General features: G+C 50.5%; 10 protein-coding genes across 10 annotated transcripts; 4 read left to right on the top strand and 6 right to left on the bottom strand.

The window, feature by feature from the left end:
- Positions 1-395: 395 nt before the first annotated feature.
- Positions 396-2408, bottom strand: BJX67DRAFT_333656 (uncharacterized protein). The gene is made up of 8 exons (XM_071027552.1): positions 2018-2408; positions 1841-1967; positions 1600-1781; positions 1514-1550; positions 1399-1466; positions 963-1342; positions 845-912; positions 396-794 (listed from the first exon to the last, which is right to left on the bottom strand). The coding sequence occupies exons 1-8, from the start codon at positions 2111-2113 to the stop codon at positions 475-477; spliced, it is 1278 nt and encodes a 425-aa protein (XP_070888593.1). The 5' UTR covers positions 2114-2408; the 3' UTR covers positions 396-474.
- On the bottom strand, positions 2297-4999 carry BJX67DRAFT_333738 (alpha-galactosidase). The gene is made up of 2 exons (XM_071027554.1): positions 4302-4999; positions 2297-4247 (listed from the first exon to the last, which is right to left on the bottom strand). Exons 1-2 carry the CDS (start codon positions 4925-4927, stop codon positions 2705-2707), a joined length of 2169 nt encoding a protein of 722 aa, XP_070888592.1. The 5' UTR covers positions 4928-4999; the 3' UTR covers positions 2297-2704.
- Positions 5000-5535: 536 nt separating this feature from the next.
- BJX67DRAFT_379160 (uncharacterized protein) lies at positions 5536-5914 on the bottom strand (the record flags this gene model as incomplete). Its single annotated transcript, XM_071032513.1, has 4 exons — positions 5536-5550; positions 5644-5689; positions 5742-5773; positions 5825-5914. 4 exons carry the CDS (start codon positions 5912-5914, stop codon positions 5536-5538), a joined length of 183 nt encoding a protein of 60 aa, XP_070888591.1.
- Positions 5915-7147: 1233 nt separating this feature from the next.
- BJX67DRAFT_370807 (putative serine-threonine protein kinase) lies at positions 7148-7887 on the top strand (the record flags this gene model as incomplete). The annotated part of the gene is made up of 3 exons (XM_071030973.1): positions 7148-7504; positions 7540-7712; positions 7749-7887. The coding sequence occupies 3 exons, from the start codon at positions 7148-7150 to the stop codon at positions 7885-7887; spliced, it is 669 nt and encodes a 222-aa protein (XP_070888590.1).
- A 3620-nt stretch (positions 7888-11507) lies between these two features.
- On the bottom strand, positions 11508-12686 carry BJX67DRAFT_333626 (acetolactate decarboxylase). Its single transcript, XM_071027550.1, has 2 exons — positions 12670-12686; positions 11508-12609 (listed from the first exon to the last, which is right to left on the bottom strand). The coding sequence occupies exon 2, from the start codon at positions 12496-12498 to the stop codon at positions 11779-11781; it is 720 nt and encodes a 239-aa protein (XP_070888589.1). The 5' UTR covers positions 12499-12609; positions 12670-12686; the 3' UTR covers positions 11508-11778.
- Positions 12687-13296: 610 nt separating this feature from the next.
- On the top strand, positions 13297-14871 carry BJX67DRAFT_392117 (thiamine pyrophosphate-binding protein; the record flags this gene model as incomplete). The annotated part of the gene is made up of 2 exons (XM_071034895.1): positions 13297-14415; positions 14455-14871. 2 exons carry the CDS (start codon positions 13297-13299, stop codon positions 14785-14787), a joined length of 1452 nt encoding a protein of 483 aa, XP_070888588.1. The 3' UTR covers positions 14788-14871.
- Positions 14872-14969: 98 nt separating this feature from the next.
- On the bottom strand, positions 14970-17040 carry BJX67DRAFT_379156 (fungal specific transcription factor domain-containing protein; the record flags this gene model as incomplete). Its single annotated transcript, XM_071032512.1, has 3 exons — positions 14970-15661; positions 15709-16903; positions 16951-17040. The coding sequence occupies 3 exons, from the start codon at positions 17038-17040 to the stop codon at positions 14970-14972; spliced, it is 1977 nt and encodes a 658-aa protein (XP_070888587.1).
- Positions 17041-17332: 292 nt separating this feature from the next.
- On the top strand, positions 17333-18623 carry BJX67DRAFT_392116 (uncharacterized protein; the record flags this gene model as incomplete). Its single annotated transcript, XM_071034894.1, has 5 exons — positions 17333-17367; positions 17421-17561; positions 17626-17938; positions 17986-18426; positions 18480-18623. 5 exons carry the CDS (start codon positions 17333-17335, stop codon positions 18621-18623), a joined length of 1074 nt encoding a protein of 357 aa, XP_070888586.1.
- On the bottom strand, positions 18439-20052 carry BJX67DRAFT_347681 (F-box protein). Its single transcript, XM_071028566.1, has one exon. The coding sequence runs from the start codon at positions 19957-19959 to the stop codon at positions 18712-18714; it is 1248 nt and encodes a 415-aa protein (XP_070888585.1). The 5' UTR covers positions 19960-20052; the 3' UTR covers positions 18439-18711.
- Positions 20048-21896, top strand: BJX67DRAFT_347680 (ankyrin repeat domain-containing protein). The gene has a single exon (XM_071028565.1). The coding sequence runs from the start codon at positions 20187-20189 to the stop codon at positions 21279-21281; it is 1095 nt and encodes a 364-aa protein (XP_070888584.1). The 5' UTR covers positions 20048-20186; the 3' UTR covers positions 21282-21896.
- Positions 21897-21900: the final 4 nt, after the last annotated feature.

Genomic DNA, 21900 nt, shown 5'->3' with positions numbered 1-21900 from the left:
CTCCCTCTCCCCTGTCGTTAATACCTCGTGTTATGCCATCCTTCGGATGCCCAGAGCCTGTTCTTTCTCGTTTTTCCCCCGCATCCTGCAGCCCAGTGGCACGCGAGTCGACGTCATTGAGTCAATCTTCAACTGCCGAGGCTGTTCGTCACCGAAGAGAATTGTCTCGATCAAACAGCGCCAGCCTTGGCCTGATCTGGCTTGTTTCAGATGCCTCGCGTGCTTCCGAAGTCTTCCAGAATATTCACTGTCCAGCTGGCTGATGGAGAATCAAACACGATTTACACTCCCACAGGGATGGATATCCCGTCTATGAAGAGCGGAGCTCGCTTTGCATCTCTCCAACATGAGAGAAGCGTCCAGGAGCCAGGCAAGTTCGTCACGGACACTGGTTACTACAAGGGAACGGTCCAGATGGCGGGGTTGGCGGCGATCTTACGGTTAATTCCGAAGTCTCAAGGAGTGATTGGCCTTCTAATACAATCTGCTCGCACCTACACCTCGGGTCACACTCCTCTCCGGCTTCTGCAGGCGGGGATCGGCCGGTATAACGGTAATGAGATGGACACCATCCTCGCTGCCTGAGCCCGGTTTTGCACCATTCGCACTGGACCGGAATGTTCCCCTCCCCGGCGAGAGTTCCTCGTGAAAAGTTGGATACGTACTTCTGGCTGAAGATGAAAACCACCTGGGCCAGAGTCTCTTGAGCAACGCCGCGATTGCAGGCATGCAGGTGCAGATCACGCTGACGTCGGCCTCGATGACGCCAAAGTAGGAAATCTCGCCACCGTTATCTGTAGAAGGGGTTAGGAGCCATATAGTACTCTTCTGGGCGGGGACGAACATGTAATATTATATGTTGTGATGGAGTAATACAGATGCGTCAGGCGAAGGATCCCCGCAACGATAATCCTAGCCATGGTTAGAAGGAATCAGATCGGAGACGGAGAGTGCATGCATACAGAATCCCAATCGAAAACATGCTGATGACGCGGACTTTCTTTATCAACGGCAGGTTTAAGCGGAGAAGTGAGGGCAAGGGGAGCGCCATCACGATGACATCGAGGGCGATATTGATCGGCGGCATGACCTTGAACCCGGTATAGCTCAAACACGTTCCTTGCGAGACCCCATCAAATCGTGTCCAGTAGTAGGAGGCCGGAGTGCAGTCAAACGCGCTTTGGAAGACGACGGCAATCCCCCATGCGATACACAATCCCATCACCCCGTACGTCACCCGCTTGAAGACCGGTGTCGTGAAGATGCGTAGATAGAAGAAAAGGATCGCCAGTTTGGCGATAGCAACAGAGAAGTAGAAGAAGACAATCCCCATGTAGAAGAGCTGGGGATGTATCAGTTAAGGCTGTGTGGTGAAAGCTGGGAAAGAACGACACAGACCTTCATCTGCGACACAATCTCCTCACGACTGAGCGCCCACATGTCGGTTCCCCAGCCTTCCAATGCTCCTGCCAGAGTGTTAGGGCTGGAAAAATGGCGATCGGGTGATGCTCACCTCGGATCATCAGAATCGTGTCCACCATCGCTGTGCACTGCTCGCTGTCAGGACAATGGCGGGCCGCTACTTCCTGGGTTACGTACGTATGTTATGAGCCCGATCACATCGTCCACGCCAAATGAGGCCGATAGAGGCGGTCGTCCCACAAGTCTCAACCCAGTCACCAGCGTGGTGAGTGCGATGAAGGCTGAGCCGACCCCGATCTGTGTCGATTGCCGACGACGTGGAGGGATGTCGCAAACGGTGTTGGTAAGATTCATTGCATCTTCGGTGAAGCGTCGTGATGAGTATTGGGCGGACGACGTGTGAAGTCTGGGTACTTACAGACGTATTCAGGCAGAGCACATTGGTTCTCATAGCACGAGGTGATGTCCCGGTATTCCGAGCCACAGACAGCGTCCTTCCTCCCAGGACAGTCGTCCAGATCCACCGCTTCAGACACGCATGTTTCCTGCCGACAGTTAGCTCGTCGAGAGCAAGTTCCGAAAGAGAAGCGCATACAGCACACTGCGGCAGATGCTCGAGCGTCTCACATGGCGCCGCAGCAAGTGCAGATCCGGAGATCAGGAAGAGCGAGAAAACGGTGCGCAGCCGCATGTTGGCCACGTCTCGAGAACAGCCAGAGGCAGCATCTCTCGAGAAAGACAATTGAGAACACCGGAGGAGGATGGATGCGCTTGTTGAAGAACCTTCACGGACGCTTCACGCGGGGGCTCTCTCAACCCCGAAGGAAGGCAGGAACCGAGGAACCATTTGACACTGACGCAGTGGTCGCTCCTCTTGAACTCTGGAGTGCAGCCACAGGGTCTTCCGGACCAGTGAGCATGGTGCCTTGGTCGCGAGGCGTCAGAACTAATGGAGCGGCCCCTGTCAGCTGCTGGGGGCCAGGGCGAAATGCCGTGGATGGACGCGCGGGGGTGAAGGATTCAACCGAGCAAGGCCCAATAAGGGCTCGGCAGATACGAATTGCTGGGGAACCAAGACCTGGGGATGTATTTCCACCAGTCAGGCGGAGTCTCGCAGGGTCGCCTCGCTTGTGTCACATTTCCTGCCTCGTGGGCCTGGGATCCGGGGAACCATGGCTGAAGGCTCGCCGTTCGCATCGAGAGAATCCTGAAGAATTTGGGTTTCCTACTAACTTCTAAGCGACCAACAGACGAAGAGCTTAAAGTTCGTTCAATCTCCAAACTACTGCCGTTTCAGGAAGACTACTTTGCTCGCGTAGTTCGTCTGGAACGAATACTGCAGCCCCAGGTTCATCAGCATCGATCCCGAGTACGGTCCCTGCCCGTCGACGTGGTACGTCGCCAGCGCGTCCAGCCCCTGAAGCCTCACTCGAGGCATCGTGTGATTCAAGCATGGGGCCAGCTGGAAGAAAAAGAGGACCGCTTGGAAGCCGTCTTCCGAGATGAAGAGCACGGACGGCCAGTTCGACTCCTCTGGGAGGCTCAGTCGCCACATCTCGCCCCTGAGCACAATTGGAGTCACCTTCTCCGCCAAGGCAATGAGCTCTGGAATCGCCACCCGATCCTCCTCTGAGATCTCTGCGGGGTTAAGCTCCAGACCAAACGAGCCCGCCATCATTGCCACATGGGCGCGAAACTCCAACGGGGTAACGCGCCCGGTTTGGTGGTTTGGAACCGCGGAGATGTGAGCGGCCATCGCACTCGCAGGGTAGGCCAGAGAAGTCCCAAGCTGGATGGTGATCCTTTCCACCGCGTCAGTGTCGTCCGACGTCCAAATCTGTGGGAAATACTGCAGGATTCCCGCGTCGAATCGCCCCCCTCCTGACGCGCACCCTTCCCAGAGCACGTTTGGGAATCGAGTTGTCAGCTCGTTGAGGACGCGATACATCCCCAGGATATACGCATGACCTGCACTCGGAGATGGCGTTTCAGCCATCCCTCGATTGTGGTCCCACTTGACATACGTGATAGCTGTGCTGTGAAGAAGATCTGAGATAGCTTTGATAATGAAGTCCTGCACCTCCCGAATTGCCAAATTCAGCACGAGTTGGTTTCGCTGTTCCGTGCGCGGATAGTTGCCAGCGTGCAGGGCCCAGTCGGGGTGCTCGCGGTATAGGGTTGAGTTGGGGTTGACCATCTCTGGTTCGACCCAGATGCCAAAGCGCAGGTTGGACGAGGAGTTAGCCACCTTCAGCGCGGTGATCTTTTGCACCAGAGCAGGCAGGCCATCGGCGAACCTCGCTGGATTCGGCACCCAGTCCCCCAGACCGGCGTTGTCCGAGGTCCTTGGATACTCCCTGCCAAACCAACCGTCGTCCATGACAAACAGCTTCACGCCGAGGGCCGCCGACTGTTCTGCGAGGCGATACATGCGATCCTGATCGATGTCGAAGTACAAACCCTCCCAGCTGTTCAAGAGAACCGGGCGGTTATCGGTCGCAAACTTACTCTTGATGAGATGCTTCCGATACAACCGGTGGAAGGAGCGTGACATGCCACCAAGCCCCTCGCTGGAGTATACCATGACGCACTCCGGAGACGTCAGCGTGTCTCCCGGGGCTAGCGACCAGGATAGCTGATTTGGATGAAAGCCAAGGGATGCCCGCGTCAAGCCTTGCGAGCCCTTCTCGACGTATGCTGCGAATGAACCAGTGTATACAAGCGAGAAACCCCACGCCTCGCCCTGGGATTCGGTAGTGGAGGGATGAACAAGGGCAAGGAATGGATTGTGCAGGTGGGACGAGAAGCCCGTCGTGCTGCCGAAACTACATCGTCTGTCAGTGCCTGCTGACTGTGGGATATACAACTGCGAGAGTTACCTCTGCACCCCATACTCGACCTTTCTTCTCTGACGGTGAGCTTCTCTCGCCCAGTCTCCACGAAGATCAATCATCTCAAGCTCCTCGCGGGGGAAGTCAACGCTTGTGCTTGCTAAAAACTCAATTTTGATCCCGTCCTTCCCCCTGTTCGTGATACTCACGCTGCGGACGATGGCATTGTACGCAGGAAAGACAGTATAGTTCAAATGAGCCACGACATCGCTGTACTTATCGTACAGGTGCACCACCAGCGTCGTGGCATCCTCTGCGGCTCCGTACGTCGCCGGCAGGCCAGGTAGGTCTGGCTTTCCCTTGACTACCTCGTGCGTCTGATACTGGAAAGCCGACACTGTGTGTCCTTCCGCGTGCAGAATCCGGACCGCAGGCACACGAGAGTCCCCGCGGCCTTGATCAGGAAACTCGCGGCGCACGCGGTCCGGCATCCCAGTCCATCCGTCAACGACCGGCTCTGGGTCATCAGGGATAGCGCCTGAGATGCGGCCGCCAAAGTGGTCTGATCGCAGATCGCCGGTGCTCTCGTCGACGTGAAAGCGATAGGAGACACTGCGGCCGTTCAGGGCAAATCTCGTCCCGTCGACGACAACTGCTCGACTCGTTAGATGCATTTTCCGGGCTGTGATTTGAGGAAAGGGCAGTGTCTGACCATCGTCATCTTCGAGAGAGAGGGAAAAGTCCCCCATTGTCGCAGCAGTGAATTCCACAGACGTGGCATGCTCTCAGCGACTGCCGGCTGTTCGCCTCTCTAAATGAGAAAGTTGAGCATCCCATGCCAATGAGAAGCTCGTGGGGGCGTTTGCAGCTTAACCGTGCCCGTCACGGACGCTCCTCCGCATACGCAATTGGCGTGCAGGACAAGGATTCTAAATATCCGATCTCTGCGGCCCGCAATCTCATTGACAAAAATTATCCGCCTCTCAAGTCCATCTTCGGTCCATAAACGTCCGATGCGGCGTTTGAGGATCCGAGATCGCGCACAAGTGCCACCTCAGCCCTCTCGAGCGCACTCTGGATTCATGACGCTTCTGTTTCCCGATCCCCAGATTTCCAGTGGTGGATAGGAAGGAGAAGTACTACGAATTGGGTCTGGCAAACGGCGCTTCAAGCTTATTCCTGCATTTCTGCGAAGTCTCTCAATATATCATCAACTCGCCACACTTCTGATCCTTCCTCAACTTCAATCCCCAAACTTCCCTCTTCAGCCGATGCAGAACACTTAATAACAGCGCGACTACGGAAAGTCAGGAAGGAGAACCGAAAAAAAAAAAAAAAAAAAAAAAAAAAAAAAAAAAAACAAAAAACAATGCTAGAAGACAAAACATACGCAGCAGATGCGGATGGAGGCAGCGCCGTCGCATTCAACAAGACCGCTACAGAAATGTCAGCATCTCTCACGCACTCGATCAGACAGAAAATACTCACTGGGCATCACAGGTGTCAGGGAAGAAGACTTCCTATTCGTGTGTCAGAATCCCGTCGCTACACGCATTCGACATGATACGTACGATGCAGTTCTCGCCCTGCTGTCTCTTGTCGAGAGAAGGGGCGGCGTAGGCGAGGGCCAGAAGGGCAGTGAAAGCAGCAATGACGCGCATACTGGCGATAGGTTTGATAGGATTGACTTTGGTTTGACAGAGGATGATGTGATCGTGAGGATAAGTGATGAACTTGGGGTATGACCAGCTATTTATGTCGTTTTCCATCCACCCCTCGATGAGCGGCCGCTGTCCGAGCTGAAGCAGATTCCCAGCAACAACGGTATCGCTTCCTCACGGCAAAACGACAACCTATGAAACGGCCAAGCGGAGGTACGTCGATGAGCCCTGTCAGATGTGTCACCGAATGCGGGCAATGTGCCCCGTCGCCAAGTCAACATTGCCTACCCAAGCTTGCGGGCTGAGCAGAGCTCTCCATCCGATGCGTCCAATGAGTACGAGAAAGCTGACTCCAGAGTTGGCGGCCTGATTCTCGCTCTGAGGGGGCCTTGCAGAAGATCGCCGTCTGACCTCAGCATATGATGGGGTTTACCGGCCTGCAGAAAGTGTTGGCTGAGGCTGTTGAGACCTCTTGGGATGACCGCATTACTTAGAGGGATCGTCGTTGCCTGCTGTTCTAACGGTCATGAATACACGTTCGAGATCAGGCCAGGCCGCCGACGACATGGACGTGGGAATGAGGCGGCCACGGCCGACAATCGCTCTCCAAGCATACTAACATTATATTACCCTTCAATTATCGCGTTTAGGATGGTGACATTCAACAGTTCCACCGGCTCATTGGGTGTGCCTCCGGTTCCTTCGCCTGGCCCTGTTTGTCGCTCTCATATCGCAGTTGATTTCGGCGTTTTCGCTGCCTTGGCTACGTAAACGCCGACACTTGGGACGTGTGTCAGAGATTAATCCTTGTTGTGGTGTTTCCAAATGCTCACCGCGTGCGGGGAGGCTGAGGCTGCGCCCCCCATACCCATGGCGATATGGAGTCGGTGAATGATTGACGTCAGGGGGGGCAGAGATTCAACAACGACGATTGACTGAGCGATATGGCAGGGACTATACGACTGGGACGGAGGGAAGTCCACAGTCCATCCCGGATCTAGACAGTAATTCCTTCCCGTCGACTACCTGCGTGCTGTATTCCCATGCTCGGGAACTCACAGGAGACAGCCAACCATAGCGCTGACTGCAGCACTGCCCACCCTGCTTTTGCGTTGACTCTGTGGATTCTTCCGGCGATACTGCTTGTTAAGCCTCTCAGGAAAGGACAAGAATTTCGGCACATCTCTCTCTTGATCTTCCTCCACTCCCTCAGCCATGTCAAGTTCCGGTGCTATGCTCACGAAAGAAAACCCAGTATCCTCATTCCTTGCAGCAGGCACGGTCAGTGCGGTAAAAATATTTGGCAATGATCATGTTTTTAAAGTACGCCCAACACCGTCAAATAACTTCGCTAGGAAAGCATTCGACATCGAGGTTCGCGCCTACGAGCGGCTCTGTGGCCATCCTCGGATCGCAACGCTTAGGGAGATAACAGACGACGGCATTGTTCTCGAGTGGGGGGAATGCCTCCGACAGAATCTGCAGACCCTTGAGCCAGGGGAGATCGAAATGCATACTCGGCTCCGTTTGGCCCGAGAGGCAGCGGAAGGACTCTGCCATATCCACCCCATGCGCATCATACATGCAGACGTTGGCTGCCATAATCTTCTCGTCGACTGGTTGAGTCGCATAAAATTTATCGATTCGCAGGCTCCGGTATCGATGGGGAGCCTCCATGGGTTTGCTATGAGTGGTTTGCCTATCGGCCCGGGTCTTCACCGAACGTCGAAACGGACATCTTCGCATTTGGATCAACGTTATTCGAGATTGAGTCGGGCCATGTTCCTTACCATGAGCTGTAGGAAACAATGGAGTTTGATATGTTGATCCGAAGAGCTGAGGAGCTTTTTTCTGCGAAAGAGTACCCGAACGTGGAGAATCTGATCCTCGGTGATATCATCACACGATGCTGGGATGGGGACTACTGCTCTATAAATGAAGTTGGGAAACACTTATCCCAGATTGAGCAGTAATGCATATCCAAATTCTACAATAGTAAACGAATACGGAGGTGTGCACCAAAAGTGTCCGCGCGGCGCTAGTGTAATCTATGTCACACTTGTTCAATTTTACTAGTAAATTAGTACGTAGTTTGTAACCACAGCAACATACCAATATTTTTTGGCTTGGGTGCTCATTTAGAACATAAAAAAAGGAATGAAGCTATACAGATACCTTGTTTAGGAAGGTAGAGAGGTCTTGACAGGTTGAAAGCTGCCCCTTAACCCACTTGCCCTTCCAATTACGCGAATCCCAGGCCTGCTGGCCCTCTTAATACTTATTCCCCCCCTCCAGGCGTATTATCTCTTCCCAATACCTCAACAAGCAGAGAATCCAGGCCTGAATAGCTTCTTATGATAGCTCATTCCAGGCCTGAATTTAGGCAGATTTAGCAGTCTTCCTATCACGAGGCGCTCCACAGGTAGTTGTATGTTGCTTCATCCATGCCCAGCAAGGTTCAATTGCGTTAAGATTAGGTGAATTACCTAGCCAGTTATCAACATGATTGATCCCATAGAAGTCATACACATACTACTAGGCGTGGTGGTAATATGCTAGCGCCTTATCTTTAAGAACCTTGGTATTTGGTTGATTCTGCTTGCAGTATTACATATAGGGAAAAAGGTAGGGGATTAAAACCTCCTAAAGAAAGCCAGGTATTAGTTTTTATAAGAGACTTGCATATAAAAAAGAACTAAACCTTTTAATATTAATACCAATTAATTCTACCCTTGCCCTTGCGGACAAGCTTGCTATTCTTCTTGTTCTATTTAAATTGAGGCTTACAGCTGCCTTGAGGCCGTAAATAAAGCCAATTAAGGCTTGTAGATAGCTCCTATTCCTACTAGCAAATAGGTTGAAGTTCTATATTTATTTCCTTGACAACTCTATCTGCAAACTACCACTGTTAAGTAGTCTTTGGCTTGTAGATATGTATAGAACCTTTTGAATCCCATAAAAAGCAAGCCCATACCATAAACTCTGTATAGCCCTTCTAGCGCCTTTATACATATATAGGATTAAATTAATCCCCCTCCTGATACCATACTTGAACTAATCCACGCCAGTAGCCTAGAACAATAGCCATTTTATTAGTAAAGATAAGATCTTTAAGCAATTTGGTAGTCCAGGGGTTCTATAGGCAATATTCAAGCCACTTGGCCTTTATCATATTAGTAAGGCCTGGTTTAGTAGAAGGTTTGGTAATTTTAAAGCCATAAGAATAAAGAACTCGTAGAATAGAAGTTAGAGAAATACTAGCTTTAAAAGCTAATATCTTAGAGAATTTCTCACGCCTAGCTTGATTCTTAGTAATACTTTGTATTATAGAATTCTCTATATCTAGAGTAATCTCCTTGGGACAACCTAAGCACGCGCTATCCTCGAAATATTTCTTCTTAACTTATAGAGACTCCTCAGGCCTATATCCATACTTTTTTACCTTCTTTATAAGGTCCTAGATTGTCCATAGCAGCACCTCAAGATACACAGTAATAACCTCAGATCAAAGGCCAAGGCCATATAAAGTAAAGATTTAAACGCGGAGTTCAAGTGGATAATATCTAGAGGCAGGCATCGCAGGCAAGAGATCTTGGAAGCTCGCAAGAGGCATGAAGGACTTCATCAAGGGCAGGAAGGGTTAAAAACACCAAGAAAACCTTAAAAAATCGTGAAAGAGCGGTCTAGATAGCTTCAAAAATAAGATTCTCACAAAGGATTAAAGGCATTGAAGGATCAAAATAATAGAATTCGTATTGTATACTCATGTTCCATTTTCTTACTAATTTACTAGTAAAATTGAACAAGTGTGACATAGATTACACTAGCGCCGCGCGGACACTTTTGGTGCACACCTCCGTACACGTGTTAATAACCTATCCGGGGTAACGTATTTCCCAAGCGACCCGCCATCCCAAGCGACCCGCCACCCCCCACTGATTTCGATCGTGCTTTCAGAACTTGAAGCAATTCACAACCACCCAACAACGCCTATATTGATTAAAATTAGGTAACTAAAAGTGCAGGGCATCTAGTTCTAATATGGCCCTGAGTATTGTAATTTGAACATGTTGGTAGAGCGTGTCTTGGCACTTCAGAAGGTTGACCTGCAGATATTGTTGAAGACCCCCCTGCCTCATGTTCTTGATTATTTCTTAATACTATGAGATCTCTACCTTCTTGTATTGATAGGCCTTTATTATTAGGTATCTAGTATTTAGATTGACGCCTTTTCTGCCTTGCCTTCTTATTTTCTACATGGAGCTTGTAGTTTTCCTGGGCTAGATAGGTAGTGTTGTATAGAGCTATCTTGCAGCCTTTTAGAACTTGCTGTAGAGCTATTTTTGAAGATGTTAGAGGGCTTTAAGAACTATTTTTAAGCAATTTTTTAAGCAAAAATGCTTTTTTCTATAGCTAGTAAACTATATAAGATATTGCTAGTATTAAGGAGCTTATAAAGTCCCTATTATGGCTTCTAAGTGGAGTTAGTATAGCAAGCATGATATTTAACTTATTAAGGACTTGCTAGGGATTAAATGGCTATATACTAGCTGCAGCAAAGCTGTTTTAAATATTTTAAGGCATAAAAATAGTTATATAGGCCATGGGATAGGCTTTTAGAAAGTCCAATTTGTTAATATGGTGGAATCCTGGGTATATTCTTGATTTAACTAAACCACTATATATAGACTTTAAAGGCCTAAAGCAACTAATATCAAGAGGCTGTAGGAGATATAATAAATAGGGAGGCATGCAAATAGCTATAATATTATTTTTGCTATAGATTTTGTTAAAAGCAGGTGTAAGATAACTTTTATAGCCATCTAATATAAGCAATTAATATTAGCTAATTATATAGCTCCTAGTTGTAGGGATAAAGACCTTTTAAAGCTACTGGAGGCCTATCTTATTTATAGTCTAATTATTAGGACTTAATTTAATCTTCTAGTCTATTGGCAAGGCAAGTTCTTTATACTATTTCTTGATATAAACCTTTCCTTTAAAGATAATATATAAAGAAACCAACTATCCTATTAAATTGATGTATTTAATTGTTATAACCTATTTATGGTTTCTAGGTTAAATTAAATAAGGTTTCTCAGGTATTTTAGATCTAGTAACTACCTTAATAGTTGCTATTAGACCTATTATAAAGCTAGTTTTATTAAAGTTATAAATATTTATATTGTTAATACCATATTTTATTTAGACCTCCTGTAGTTAATTAAACCACCCTTTTATAAGCTTAGGATTTTTGTACTTCACATGCTAGTAATTATATTTTTGAATAAATCAAGTTTTTAGTTCAATATATTAATTAATAAAGTTTGTAACCTAGTTCTTTCTAACTACTTAAAAGAGGGTCAATTCTGTAGATTAAAAAAGAAGATTAGCTATTTTTACTATATAAAAAGGTCTAGGAGGAACTTTATAGGCATCTCTAGATAGAATCTATTCTACTAGAGTCTTCTCTTAAGTTTTAGAGAGCTTATAATTATTAGCATGTTGCTTGCTTTAAGAAAAGGCACCCTTCTATCTATCATGTAGTATTAATCAAGAAATATTAAAAAAGGTTGCTGCATGCTAAAAATTTGGAATTTCTTGGATTTTTAAATAGGATATTGCAAGTTAAATACTCCCCTCCTGCTCTACTAACTTTCAATTTGATAAACGCGCTTTTAGTAGCATGGTGGTGGTTTGAAGTTCAACGCGTTGAACAAGCGATCGAAATTGGTGAGGGTGGCGGGTCGCTTGGGATGGCGGGTCGCTTGGGAAATACGTTAGGGACATGGTAGTCGTCGCGTAGGGGAACAATATGGTGTGCAAACTCAATGGCCTCTTCCTTGATTCCATCCTGGAAAGTTCTATTCAGTCACCGAAGCCCCCTCCGCAGTGTGCAGATCCTTCTCCGTGACGCAATCCAGTGGCACTTCGCGGAATTCATCCGACGCAGGAAACTCCACCTGATAGTTTCTGACGACTGCTGCACCGAGCTCCCCATCCTCCGCCTCAAAGTCAATGACATGGCCACCCACAGTACGATCCGCGGACAACAAGTGTAGATGGAAGCCCGGGACGCTGAACCCACTGGTATACCTGGGGGACCAGAAACCAAACATCGTACCCTGTATGTGGTTGCATTCCCGGATCTCCTGCCTTTTTGCCAAATCCAGCAGGGTTTCTCGCGGTTTGGACTGGGCCGGAATGACCCGAAAGACTACCCGCGAAAAGGTCGCACGGAGTCGAAGCGAGAGAAAGACATTCTGCTCATCGGGAAGCAGAGGGGACAGCGAGTGGAACAGATACGCCATGGATGTTTGTGGCACATGGCTGTTCAGCGTGGGCTGGAACTTGGTGACCATCGCGAATGGGATGATGTCTGTGGCATGAACGACGTGCAGCGGTCCGTTCGCTGGGAAGTGATACGCTGCTCCGTCGATGATCACCAGCTCGCCGTTGAGACCGCGAACGGTGCCGATTCCATGGTCACCGTGCTTGAGTATGTTTTGCGCAGTCGTTCCGTCTTGGCAGATGCCGCTCATGAGTGCTCCCACCACGGAGTACTGGTATATACAATTTGCCATCTCGGTATCTGGGACAAGACGGAGGGGTGGGACGTGAAGATCAGGTAGGGGCGATACTGATACTGTATGAGTTCGTACCTGTTCACACCAGCTTGACGCACCTCAGCTCGCCTGTAACACTCTAGGTATCAGCACTGCTTATGTACTTGAGGATCGGCTGTACAACCGTACCTTTTAGATTCCCATCAAGGAGCGGAAGGAGATCACGCCCACGCCACTAAGTGATGCAACAGGCAGCCCAAATATCTTGTACCCCTCCTGTGCTCCGGCTAGGGGGCGAGCCTATCCAGAACTATGGCATATCTCGACTCCTTGCTTAAAGGTCGATTCCCCGGGTTGACCAAGAATTTAGCTCCACCCTAATGAACTGTCCGGGATGGAAATAGATGCTGCTATGCGGATTCTTGTTTCTGATCAGAAAGCATGGCGAGGGTGACTTGTCCATCTTCTTTGTATACTCCCAAGATCGGAAGCCGCTGTGACTACCGTGACTTCGTTGGGCTTTCGGGGGGTGATATCCTATGCGAGTTTCTGATGAGACAGGGCGTGGAGCATGTCTGTATGTCGCTGATCGATAGACCATTGGAAGATCCTGTCACTGAAAAATACAGTTGGCTACCCCGGTGGTGCGTCTCTCCCGTTACTAGACAGCCTTTACCGAGCCCAGCGAATCGAATTTATCCTTGTACACCATGAGCAGGGCGTCGGACACATGGCAGAAGGCTCTTACCGCACCAGCAAAAAGCCTGGCGTGGTGTGGTAACCTCGGGGCCAGGGAGTTCAAATACCGTTACGCCCATGCTCGATGCCCTGCTCGACGGAACCGCCATAATAGTCATCTGTGGCCAAGTGCCGACGGCATCCCAGGGCAAGGGTGCTTTCCAGGAGATCAACGTCCTCGAACTGGCCCGTGCGTGTACGAAGTGGGCAACCTCTGTTCAGAGAATCTGGGAACTGCCGATGGCTGTTCGCTCGGCTTTTCAGCGTGCAATGGAGGGCCGCCCTGGCCCAGTGCTTATTTCAATTCCGAAAGACGTTGCTCAAGCGAAATTTGATTCGGGGGCTTTAGAAGCTTACAATAGTATGAAAAAGGATTCCGTTGCCCCAAGTCCCGATCCTATCAGCAATGGCGGCGCAGACCACTTGCAAGCAATAGATCATGTTGCGGATCTAATAAATCCTTCACAACATCCGCTCATATGTGCCGGGAATGGTGCAGTTGCCAGTCAAGAAAGTATGGCGCTGTTGCGGCAGGTGGTGGACGAGTATCGTATTCCTGCAGCTACCACACTCCTTGGGCTAGGGTGTTTTGACCATAATCATCCACTCTCTATGGGGATGATGGGGACCTATGGAACGCCGTGTGCCAACTATGCAGCTCAGAGCGCCGATCTTATCCTCGTGATGGGTGCCAGGCTGGATGAACGTGCGGTGGGCAAAGCGTCTGGCTTCGCCCCGAATGCTCGTGAGAAAGCCAAAGACGGCAAAGGTGGCATCGTCCATTTCGACATCAGTCCTGACTTTCTGGGAAAATTCGTTGAACCCACTCAGGTCATCCTCGGGCAGCTCACGATGACTGTAAACATACTCCTCCGGCGGTTGAAGAGGACAGGCCGCGCCGAATGGCTGGGGATTATACAGCAACTAAAGGGAGAGCATCATCTCCAGCGCAACCTTTCTGAGCACAAGCATCCTCACCCCCTTCCTCGAGAAGTCATTGCTGAGCTGGGTCGCCAGACAGCTTCTATGCAAAATTCAGTCACGATCACTACTGGCGTCGGTCAACACCAGATGTGGACGGCCAAGTATTATGACTGGAAGCGTGGACACTGTCTTGTCACGTCTGGTGGTCTAGGAACCATGGGCTATGGGCTCCCTGCCGCTATCGGTTCCAAGGTTGCCCGGCCGGGCAATCATGTAATCTACATCGACGGAGACGCCTCCCTCTGTATGTAGATGGCAGAGCTGTTGACCGCATCACAGCATGACCTCTCCGTCAAAGTTATCTTACTCAACAACCAGGAACAGGGCATGATTTCCCAGCTCCAACGCGAAAGTTACGCAGGCCGGGTCTGCTACGCCCGGCAGGACAACCCTGACTTTGTTCGACTTGCGCGCAGCATGAATTGCCAGGGACGACGCTGCTTTCTCAAGGAGGAAATGGCAGAATGTATCGAATGGCTTCTACGATGCGATGGACCTGCCCTGCTTGACGTCCCGATTGCCGAGACAGAAATGGTGCCTATTTTTCCCAGTGGACAGTCATTAGACTGCATAAAGTTTGAATAGTCACGCACCTCTGATAGATCCGAAAACGACAATTGTTTGTGCAGGCAAATCGACCTGATACTTGCACCATCCGCCTTGCCAACTGGCGTGAGGCTCAAGTAGGCTGATCGGCAAGGAGCTCCTGTTTACCAGCCTCTGTAGTTGTAAGTGCCTGCTGCCTCCGATAACGGAGTTAAATGCGGTTATGGGGGTATATTCCATATACATTGATCAGTAGAGCACGGAAAGTTGACGTCCGGAAAGTTATCCAGAAAGGCATCGAAGCTCTCTGGGTTAGCCGTCGCCAGGAAAGAGCTGTCGTGCAAATCATCAAAGTCGGAATTTACCAGCGGTGCCATGAGGTCCTCGTCGGCCATACTTATGCGGCTGCTATGAGTAGACGTTTGGGGGTCCTCAAGCCCTGTTGGCTCCGTGTTAGCGATATCAGGAGTCCATGTTCGGCTACTTTCACACAGAGGTGGCGAGTCCCGGTCAAAAATTGCTCCCCTCGAACGAGTTGACAAGAGACCTCGGTCAAGATTATCCAACGCCTGTTTTCCAAGTCTCGTCATGATGGCAGCTTTCCACCAGGTCCCGCTAAACATTTTGAGACATTCGTGGAACGTTCTCAAGTTATATTTCGCTATAGACTCTTCACTCTGCAGTTTCGATGCCTTATAATCTTTATAAGTAATGGAGAAAGCAAGGGATAGTGTATACGCCGAGATGGGAATAGGTGCCAAATCCCACATATTCTTCGTACGGCATAAGGATGCCAGGGTCAGGATTGAGTGCTCTTGAAGGAGCCTGGACGCTGGAGACTGAGTGCGGCCTTGGAGACCCCCTGAATAGGTGAAGAGAATTACTACTGCGTGGTAAAAGAACTCGAACGTATCTATTCTGTTAGCACTCTTCATCTGGCTCTTATGTGAGATACCATACCAAGAAGCCCGTGCTCCACATCCCATGCCTCGCACTGTTCAACGAGTTCCCTAAAGCTAGGAATTTCAATATCCCGTTCAACAACCCCGTCCACAATAGGTCGGTAGCACCCGATAACGTCCCGCAAATGTTCAGCAAGACGCAGCCATAGCCGAAACGTCGGGCAGAACAGTGAGAGAACGTCGCCCGCTTGCTGGCTCATGTCACAGTCATTCATCATGATCGGCCGTCCGTTGATCGCCGCATTCCATTTATCAAGGCTCCAGAGGCACCAGAACAGCGCTTTTGAGGCAGAACTTCCCGCAGCTGACGAGTGGTGCAATGCTATGGTGTGGCAGTGGTGTATTGCTTCGAGGAGTTTCAAAGAAGACTCTTCGGCTCCGTCAGGACCCCATTCATAGAGGGAGAGGAGCGTCAGAAGTTGGATCGAGAGTATCCTCTGTTTGTCTTCTTTCCGCGGCACGTTCTTGAGAATGTCTTTGTATATGTACTCGGCGAACCTTTGCGAGCACAGCATTTGAGCATTCGAGCCAAGACGTAAGTGGGAAGATGCTTTGCTGTCTTTTGATGCTAAGAGGCACATCGTCTGTAGCAATGGAACGCTCAATGTGCCGGCTGAAAGCTGGTAACGTGTCTTATCCTCGTCAAGGAGCGGTAACACAGGGTGGATGCGTCCAAAATATATGTCGATGAGCGCAGCGACATCGGGTCCCGGAGGTAAGAGTGGAGGATCAACTCGCGGCTCCTCTCTTCTGGATATATCCTGCTCATTGTTTTGTCTGGTTGGTGTCGGCAAGGAAAATGCATCACCTCCTCTCAGTCGAGTCTCGGGCTGTGGCTGCCTGCCATCCGATAGAGAAACCGTCGAATCGGCCGCATTGATAACGCGGTGATTACGCGACTCGCTCTCCGGCGACGCAGGGAATGCCTCGTCGCATTGTTTGGAGCTCAACCAAGCTCCTACATCACCTTTTCGCCGCTTCTGGAGCCCAGATTCTTGATCTTCAAGAAGGGCTACAACCGGATTCGTATCGCAGACGAAACGACGGCCAGGTTCTTCTTTTGAATTGTGCCACCCCGCGCCCTCGTGCGGCGGGGTATACCGCCCCGTCTGTGCAGACGGCGATTGAGATTGTAAGGGGCTACTCCGTATCGATCTCTCAATCAGCCCGGGTAGCTGATGAAGGCATCGTTTCTACTATCGTCAGCCACGTTTTGATAAAAGGAGCTCAGCCTCCGCACCTTCTTCTGACGACACGAGGAACAGGCTCGATGTGATTGAAGCCGTTTCGGGGACCTCCCATCATTTCCAACAAAAAAGGTTAACTCCATGAGCAGACCTCTGAAGAGAACTTTGTTGGAGCTGTGAACGAAAGGAAATCGTGGGGAGCGGCGTCGTGGGAGTCAAAGAGGAAGGTCCGCCATGACTAATCGTCTTCGCTGTCCATAAATGGAAAACCACCCGCGGCCCTAAGACTATCTAGGTAAACGTCGCAGCACTTCCATTTCGGGAAGGTCCGCCAACCCGCCATGGCAGCCAGTATAAAGAATGTAACGAGGTCCCTGGTGTTAATGCCATTTGGTATCAAGATTCTGCGTTATCACCCCGATTGTTGCTTTCACAATGTTTCGAAAGGAGGTCCTAAACTATGACATACAGTATGTACACCTTGCCCAGCTCCTGTCCAGGTCTCGTACTGACTTCTGTCAAGACTCGACCACGAGACGATTTTCCTCCCATTCACGCATCAGAATGAGCTGCCGGCTTCGATTACCGGCAAATTCTGCCTCACTCTCACCCGACCTGCATGCTTCAAGGGTATCAAAGCCCGTCTAGTCGGCACAATGCGAACGTGCGTCCAACAGCCCAAGTTTTGGTGTAGGCCGCTCCTTACTAACCTGATTCCATAAACACAGCCCGCGATATGGCATCTTGATCGCAAACCTCCATAAAGAAATGACGTTCGAGAAGACCCAGACACTCGTACAGCCAAAACCAGGGCCGGAAACGCTCACCTCTTTCATATTAGAGTCAGGGGAGCATGAGTTTCCCTTTGAAATTCCACTAATGGGCACAGTGTGCGAGACACTCACAGGGCCGGGGCATGAATATCATTCTTATCGCCTTGAAATAATTATCCAGAGACCCCTAAGGAGGGCTATTATCCTCGGGAAGCCAGTTAGGATTTACCGCGTTCCACAGCCAAATCCGAGAGAGTTGTCATCAAATGTAAGATCCTTCGTCTCCCTTCGAATTTGTATACTGATACGCCCCAGACTATCGAAGGGACCTCTCCTCAGAACATCCACTACCACTTCTCAATTCCGGACACGTTCATACGCTCCGGCAGCACATTCCCAGTTGAATGCTGGTTTCTCCCTCTTCGCAAAGACGTTACCCCGCTGAGCGTGGCCGTCCGAGTTCTCGAAAAGCACAAACTGTCGTTCGCGGCAACTGCGGCTGAAACCGTGCGGTATAATACGTATTTTATCACATCGAGTGCGGAGCATCTGATCGTCGAAGAGAGCTACGAGTCTGGACATGAGCGGATAACGTACGGTGGAGATGCGGTTGACGGCTGGCAGATGAGCCTTCCCGTCCGTCTGCCGAGGGTGGCCGACGCGTGCTCTCAGAGCTTCCGGTCGAAGAGTATCAACATCTCGCATTCAGTTGTTGTGGAGGGTCTGTTCCGTGATAATACTGGCCATGTAGTCGAGGTATGTCTCTCTAGTAATTGCTCTACCGAATCGAACTGATGATGTCAACATAGGTTACGCAAACGGTTCCCATTTATATCTATATGGCAGCAGACGACGCGCTAGTGGGGGAAGAGACCTTCATGTCTAGCCAGGAGCTCTGCGACAGTCCGCCCGTTTATGGAAGACATGAGCTCGATCGGATGCCGCTGGCCTAGTAAAAGTGGATTTCAGCGGTGGCAAATGGTCTGCCTATTGGGATGATACTGAAGCTCAAATACCACAAAAGTATTAATTGCAGGGCCGCTAGTATCCTTCCAAGGGCATGCCAGTGTAGAGGTAATGGGTACGGTCAAACAGAGAGAACCCGAAGAGGTACAACTGAGAGTCACCCGGAGTAGGTTCATCTGCATCGAGGACCTTGTGCTCCATCATCTGGTTGCAAAACGACTTTTCGAAATCGGCTGGGTGCTCTTCGCATTGATCTTTTAGCTTGTGCCAGATGAGCTGGACAGAAGCTCTTATTTCTTCAAGGCGCTGTTTCCTTTCGTTTAGGGCTGCCCTCACATCATCGGGCGTGTTCGAGTGGTAGGGCAAGGCGACTGCCTGCCTGCCATTCCCAGGGCACCAGTGGGAGCTCCAAAATATATGCTGCCTCCACTGAGCTTCCTCTGTAAACTTCTCAGTGCAGTCTGGGGCTGGGCACTCAAACTTGGCGCCATCCTGATACTGCGCGTACGTTTCGGATATCAACCAGTCAATACCCCAACGGGTGAGATGGTAGAACGAGAGCTTTCGCTTCATGGACAGAAAGTCACCCAGGGACCCATCCGGGAATTTGGAGTACGGTATGACTACTCTGTTTAGAGCCCAGCTCTCCTCGACGATACGCCATGAGCGTCCCGGTGCAAGGCGCCACAGTCTGCACAGGTGAGGATGTATGTGAAGATCGAAGGCGACAAAGCATGATATATGCGGCGGACACAGCTCAACAACGGCAGTAAGCAAGTCTTGCTCACCGTGCTCGCTATCAGCTAGTCGTTCTTTTCTGAATGGCTGGCACCCCGTCAAAACCACCTTCTGGACCGAGGGGAAGAGGTCTTGTACAAGGCGCCATAACATTTGGAGTATCTGTACGGTGGCACCCCTGCTCCCTTTGCTCTTGTCGGCGAATCTCCACCGCATCCGGCTCAAAGTAACCTCGAGTTGACGAATATGGCGGGTGAAATGGCGGCTGTATCTGACGAGACCGGTGCAGCCCGCCTCGGGGTCGTTCACGGTATAGTGATCACAATGGTACCACAACTTCTCCAACTGCTCCCAGAACAACTTTGAGCTTTCTCGGCGGAGATAGGAGGAGGTATGCATCAGCCGGAAGAGAGTTGCAGTGTCGCAGCATTGCAAGATTTGAAGATGGATCTCAGGCGGCAAGTCGATGAAACGATGGAATGACTCTAGGGATGATGGTCTTAATTGTTTTGCAGTAATCAGGTAATAGAATGGCGTATACCCGCGTCCCTCGTTGTCGACGCAGAGGTCCAAATCTGGGATCATGGCGTCGGGTTATCTCGGAAGGACGAAGGATTTAAATTCCTCAGTGGGCTATCGAGCGATGCTTATACCTTTCGGGCCCGTGAGATAGGCTTCACATTCCCGTAAAGAGGAAAAGCAAAGTGGATACGGCCGTGTATTTCATCATCGGGCAGCGCAGGCAGCAGCAAGGTGATTGATTACGGTACACGTGTCCTGCCGCTATCCAGAAAGGTCTTTTGTTCCGCACAATGTCCTCTCCGAAGCTGCCCCTCGAAGTCCTGCTCCTGATAGTAGAGGAGCTGCAGAGTCAAGGCGACCTGAACGCATTCTCCCAGCTCAATCGAGCCTTCTACGAGCTGGTCAACCCCCTCCTCTACAAATTCAACGCTGAACGCCACGAAAGCTCCGCCGCGCGCTGGGCAATCCGCAATGGCCACGAGCGCACCCTCAGACTAGCCCTTGAGGCGGCATCCGAGCATCTCGATTTCGACGACTCCATCACCGAGCCAGATTACTGGTGGGAGTGGGACGACCCGCGCACCCTGCTGCGAACAGAGCGAGAGCCCCCCGCCATCACCGAAGCAATCTACGGTGGCCATGAGGGGATCGTGCGAATTCTCCTTGAGTACGGGGTGAACCCGAACGGGTCAGATGGTCATGAGTCAACGCTCGCAACTGCCATTCGCAAAGACCAAACGGCGATCTTTGAGCTGCTCCTGTCCGTGCCCCGGATCGACATCAACTGTACGCGTGATAATCCACTCTTCACTGCGATAGAGTGCGGCAAGCTGGAAATGGTCCGACGTCTGCTGCAAGTTGGAGCCAATATCCATGTGTACACGTGCTATGATCCTCCGATGTACGACGGCGCATTCGATCGCCATGAATATGGCGGTAGCACTGTCCTCGGCACTGCAGCGAAATTTGGTCAAGCGCACATCGTGCGGTATTTCGTCGAGGAATGCCAGCTGGATCCAAATGAGCTGGATGACTTCGGGTATCCTCCCCTGTCCTGGGCCGTGGCGGAGGAAGAGCGTGAGGTCGTCGCGTTACTTCTCCGACATGGGGCATACCCTGAACTTGCAGCCAGAAACATGATAGACGCAATCAAATTCGGCCATGTGCATCTAGTGCGATATCTGTTCGAGGAATGTCAGGTCGACCCGAACGATCAGGACGAAGAAGGTAGAGCCCTCCTGTACTGGGCCGTCCAGGAGAGTTCCAGCGAGATCGCGGGGTTACTTGTGCAGCACGGGGCAAGCCTTGAATTTGCAGTCCGCTCGCTTACTACGGAGGATCAAAAGCAAAGGCTACGGGAACTGGCTCTAGAGATGGGACTCTAAGGGGTCAACGATCGAGATAAGAGGTCCTTCGCTCCAACCTTGTCTCAGGCCACCACTCTGCACTTTCGCAAGAACAGGGGACAGGGACAGGTAGACTAAATTTAGGAATAGGATGTGCGTGGATTGCAGACTATTTTCCCACGTCAGTTACAGCGAGAGTGTCGCTGAAGAGACAGGGAAAGAAGAGACGGGACATGCAATGACGATAGCAGCTACAGCTCCCCCAGTCTGGCAGCCTCGGACTTCACAGTCTCTGGGATGTCCTCCTCCAACTGCTTTCCCCTTGGCCGCCATGTGAGAAGCTGTCGCGCTCGCTGCGAGTTCTGCTGAGTGTTGGTGCCCCAGAGCACAGCCACGTAGGATGTCAGCGCATCGGCCTCCTCATGGTTCCACCTCCTTGATTGCAACCGAGTCAATCATCCAGCACGAGTCAGCTGAGGCTTCGGTTCGGGGGCCTGAAGGAAGGTCATTGAATCAATTGGTCTAGCCGGAGCATTTGCAGCCTCTATCTTACCGACATTAATCCCGCACTGTAGCTTTGTATGAGCCACGGGCAGGCAATCAAAGGTCTTTATAATGTCCCCTATTAGGAAGAAACAATTAAATATGTAAATCGAAA

The sequence above is a fragment of the Aspergillus lucknowensis genome, assembly GCF_044049455.1.
Source record: "Aspergillus lucknowensis strain CBS 449.75 chromosome Unknown BJX67scaffold_9, whole genome shotgun sequence".
NCBI lineage: Eukaryota > Fungi > Ascomycota > Eurotiomycetes > Eurotiales > Aspergillaceae > Aspergillus > Aspergillus lucknowensis.
The sequence above is the reverse complement of the archived record's forward strand: the minus strand, read 5'-3'. Positions and strand labels throughout refer to the sequence as shown.